At 38.3% G+C, this 3,479-nt stretch overlaps 1 protein-coding gene across 1 annotated transcript; it reads right to left on the bottom strand.

Annotated features, from left to right (window-relative positions):
• Positions 1-380: 380 nt before the first annotated feature.
• On the bottom strand, positions 381-2,025 carry LOC133797028 (heat stress transcription factor C-1). Its single transcript, XM_062234784.1, has 2 exons — positions 1,633-2,025; positions 381-1,521 (listed from the first exon to the last, which is right to left on the bottom strand). Exons 1-2 carry the CDS (start codon positions 1,849-1,851, stop codon positions 610-612), a joined length of 1,131 nt encoding a protein of 376 aa, XP_062090768.1. The 5' UTR covers positions 1,852-2,025; the 3' UTR covers positions 381-609.
• Positions 2,026-3,479: the final 1,454 nt, after the last annotated feature.

Here is a 3,479-nt window from a genome sequence, read left to right as displayed (position 1 = left end):
TATTATACCATAAATAAATATATATTGATGTTTATATAATTGGGAAATGTAATATTATTAGTCATCTTTCGTTGACACCTAACTCCAAAGACATAACAAACCTTTCCTTATAAAAATTAAACATAATAAACATAACTCAATGATAAATATTTATCAAAATAAGACTATTGTGTTTCTCATGTTGAAAAATTTTAAACCCCCAAGAATAAAGAAAACTAAAAAAAAAATAGTATAATACTCCACAAAAGGAATGATCCAAATTGAAAAGAAAAGGGCAGAAATCTTTGTTACCAAACTAGGTGTGTTAAAATAAATAAATATATAAATAAGACAATCAGCTGATTTTCTTCCCGGAAAACAATTTTGTATACATTTCGATATAAGATCAGATGTTCAAAACATAGATATTCAAAATATTCATGCGATTGGTAGTTTCCTGGCGACAGATAATATTTGAACATATTATTAATCTTTGGTTTACAATAAAAAAAAAAAAAGCGAAAAGTAAGATAATGAAAGAAATACACAATAAAAAATAAAAATAAATAAAATAGAAATGAAAAAGATAGAAAATGAAAGAAAGAAGACAATATATGGTGAAGTAAGGAATTAAAAACCACCTCCAAACAATGAAAATGGATAAGGCGGTGGAGCTGGATCAGGATTACTGGATTCCATCCCAGCCACTACTCCTGTAAAGTAACCTATTTGCCCACTATTGCTATTGCTACTACTACCATTCCCATATCCAGAAACAAATCTCGCCGGCGCCGGCATTGATGATGACGTCATCACCGACATGGAGTCCGCTACCCGACCCGAAGAAACCGCTGACATCGAGTTTGGATTAATTGTGGGAAAACCATTATAATAACCGTCATGAGAAATAAACCGGTCAGCTCGCTGGTCCCCCCATCTCGACGGCGGATTCTCTGGTGATGACGAAGAAGACTGATTAAAATGGTAAAAACTCTCCAATTCAAAACCCGCTTCACTCGCAACGACCTCGTCTTCGTCCTCGGTCTTGAGCGAGTTATTAGTGCTCGTCCCGGCGGCAGTGGTGGGGGCGGTGCCACCGCCTCCGGAAGAATTAGAAGAAGTGGCAGAGGATATGGCGAGGCGTCTTTTCTTCTCGGTGAGGTGATGTTTGTTCTGGTTCATTATACGAGGGAGAATATCAGGGTCCTCAACGACCTTATAGAGGAAGGCCATCATCTGCTGCGGTCTCCTTTCAGTGGTTTCAAGCCGCTTTGTCATCCCCTGAAGCTCTTCCTCTAAAGTTCTCTGTTCTTGCTTAAGCCTAGCAATCTCCATCACTATCTCTTCATCGTCCAGCTCTGTCGAGTCCAGTTGTTTGGACGCCGAGAAAGTGTGGGGAGGTACTCCCCGGTTGCCGCTGCTGCTACTACTGCCACTGTTACAGTGCTTTTTTCTCGTGATATTCTTAAGTAAATGCTTTTGGCCTCGAAGAAAGCACTCGTTTGCGAATTCCCATCTATCTGGGTCGACCTTTCGAAACCCCTGTTCAAGTATTTGAGTAATTAATTATTAATTGTAACGAAATGGGTATATTTTGTGCATAAATTTATATTTATATATATATATGTATGTATATGTTATGCGTAGACGTACGTAAGTATTGAGCTGGCGAACGAAGCTGGAAAAATTGTTGTGCTTGAAAAAAGCAGGCAAAATTTTCTGAGAGAAATCTAAAGGCTCGACGACGATGAAGCTGTTATTGGCGTGACCCCATGAAATCAGACTGTCCGTCATCGGATCATTGACCATCTGATAAGTCTTCATAACGAACGGTGCGATGACGCTGTTGCTCGTCGTCGCCTCCATACCCATACACCCCTGATTCTCTGACTCTCTCTCTGTGAGAAAAAAAGGAGCAAAAAAAAGAAGTGTAAAGGACTCTCTTTTTTCTCTCAGCTATAGCTAAATGGAACGAGACTCGGAAAGAGGCAAAGTGATAAAGTGTGGGCGAGTACACGTTTGGGATTGTTGGGGATTCGTTAATTTAATTTATGAATGAGATAATAGCCTAATATATATAGACAAAGCATACAGTTACTCGAGCTAACGTGGCAACTCTTTTCATTTTATTTTTAATATTTTATTGTTTTTAATCGGGTTACGAGATGGGACCCGATATCGGCTCGTCTTTAATTATCTTTTTTAGCACACGTCATCGTCTCAAGGAGTTAGATATTTTGATGGATGAGGATTTGCGTACACGCGCCGGAAGGTGCGTGGGAATGTTCGTTCATTTTTCTAAATTAATATTAGGTGACGTGGTCCCTTTGCTTTCGGACAAGTCTTAGCTACGCGACAAAATGGGTATAGGTTTTGAGCTCTTTGCTTGGATAATGATTAGCGGAGATAAGAGAAATTGATGTATATCATAATCAGGAATTCAGGATCCTCTTGTCCAGTGATGTTTGTGCAGTTACATTTTTGACCTTTCTTTCCCCATGTGCTCTATTAGAGTAAAAATTTGGAGTTTGCAGGTTTGGAAAACAAGATATCAAGAAATCATTCATTAGTTGTCAGCTTTTTTATTATTGTTAGTGTTATAAATACGATTATTAATTACTACATATTTTTTTAAAAAATTACAAGGAATTAAACATTTCCATTTCAACTATATAATTTATTAGAATAGAAATGATACGATACTCTATTTTCTTATTCTTCATTTATGGTAATTAGTGAAAATTATAAGTGTTGATGCGGTTATTCGTCAACAGGTAATTAAGAAAATAAGAGAAAGAGATTAGTGTTTAATAATGAACCGAAACAGATTAATGACTTTTAAATGGACTAATGACACAATTACATTTTTAGGTGGTTCAAAGGTTAAAAATCATTCTACTCCACCAGCTAATATTATTGTTATATTTTGGTATTCTTTATAGGATACTTTTTTACATAATAGAATCCAACCCTTTCCAACTCCCATGGTCTCCCTTTTTATAGGAGAAGACACCTGAGAGTTGGTAAAAATGGGGGTCGTCCCGTAACCCTCTTACCCATCATGTCACTTCTGTGACATTCATGATTAATTTCTAAAACCTGACAAATGAAGTGTGATCTAATCAATAGGTAAAGGGGGATAACGAGCCGCAAGGCCCAACCCAGTCGTGGGTGCCTGAATACGCACATTCATGCTGCGTGTCCGATAAGTCAGGGATATATCAGACACGTGATGTCTGATATATGCACATTTACCTTGCGTGGCTGACTTTACAAAAGGTCATAGCTTCCAACTCCAGCTCGTTCCATGAGCTGGATGCCTCCTCGACCTGCGGCCTTCACAGTCCTGACTCGGTCCTTAAGTAATCTTGGTGAACCTTTGGATATCCCGAGTTAACGAGGTAGGACCTGACGACAACAACTCCGGTTATGGGGGGATCCATGTGGCTGATATAATTAGGTCATATCTCAGCTCGCTAATAGCCCATTGGAAAATTAGG

This window comes from Humulus lupulus, chromosome 8, assembly GCF_963169125.1.
Source record: "Humulus lupulus chromosome 8, drHumLupu1.1, whole genome shotgun sequence".
NCBI lineage: Eukaryota > Viridiplantae > Streptophyta > Magnoliopsida > Rosales > Cannabaceae > Humulus > Humulus lupulus.
Note: the sequence above shows the minus strand (reverse complement) of the source record. Positions and strands in the feature narration are given on the sequence as shown.

Bases quoted from the DNA above. Each gene is read 5' to 3' on its own strand.
- LOC133797028 (XM_062234784.1), bottom strand. From the start codon at position 1,851: ATGGGTATGGAGGCGACGACGAGCAACAGCGTCATCGCACCGTTCGTT. The intron at 1,522-1,632 runs GTACGTCTACGC...ATACTTGAACAG, and splicing joins TTCGCCAGCTCAATACTTAC to GGGTTTCGAAAGGTCGACCC.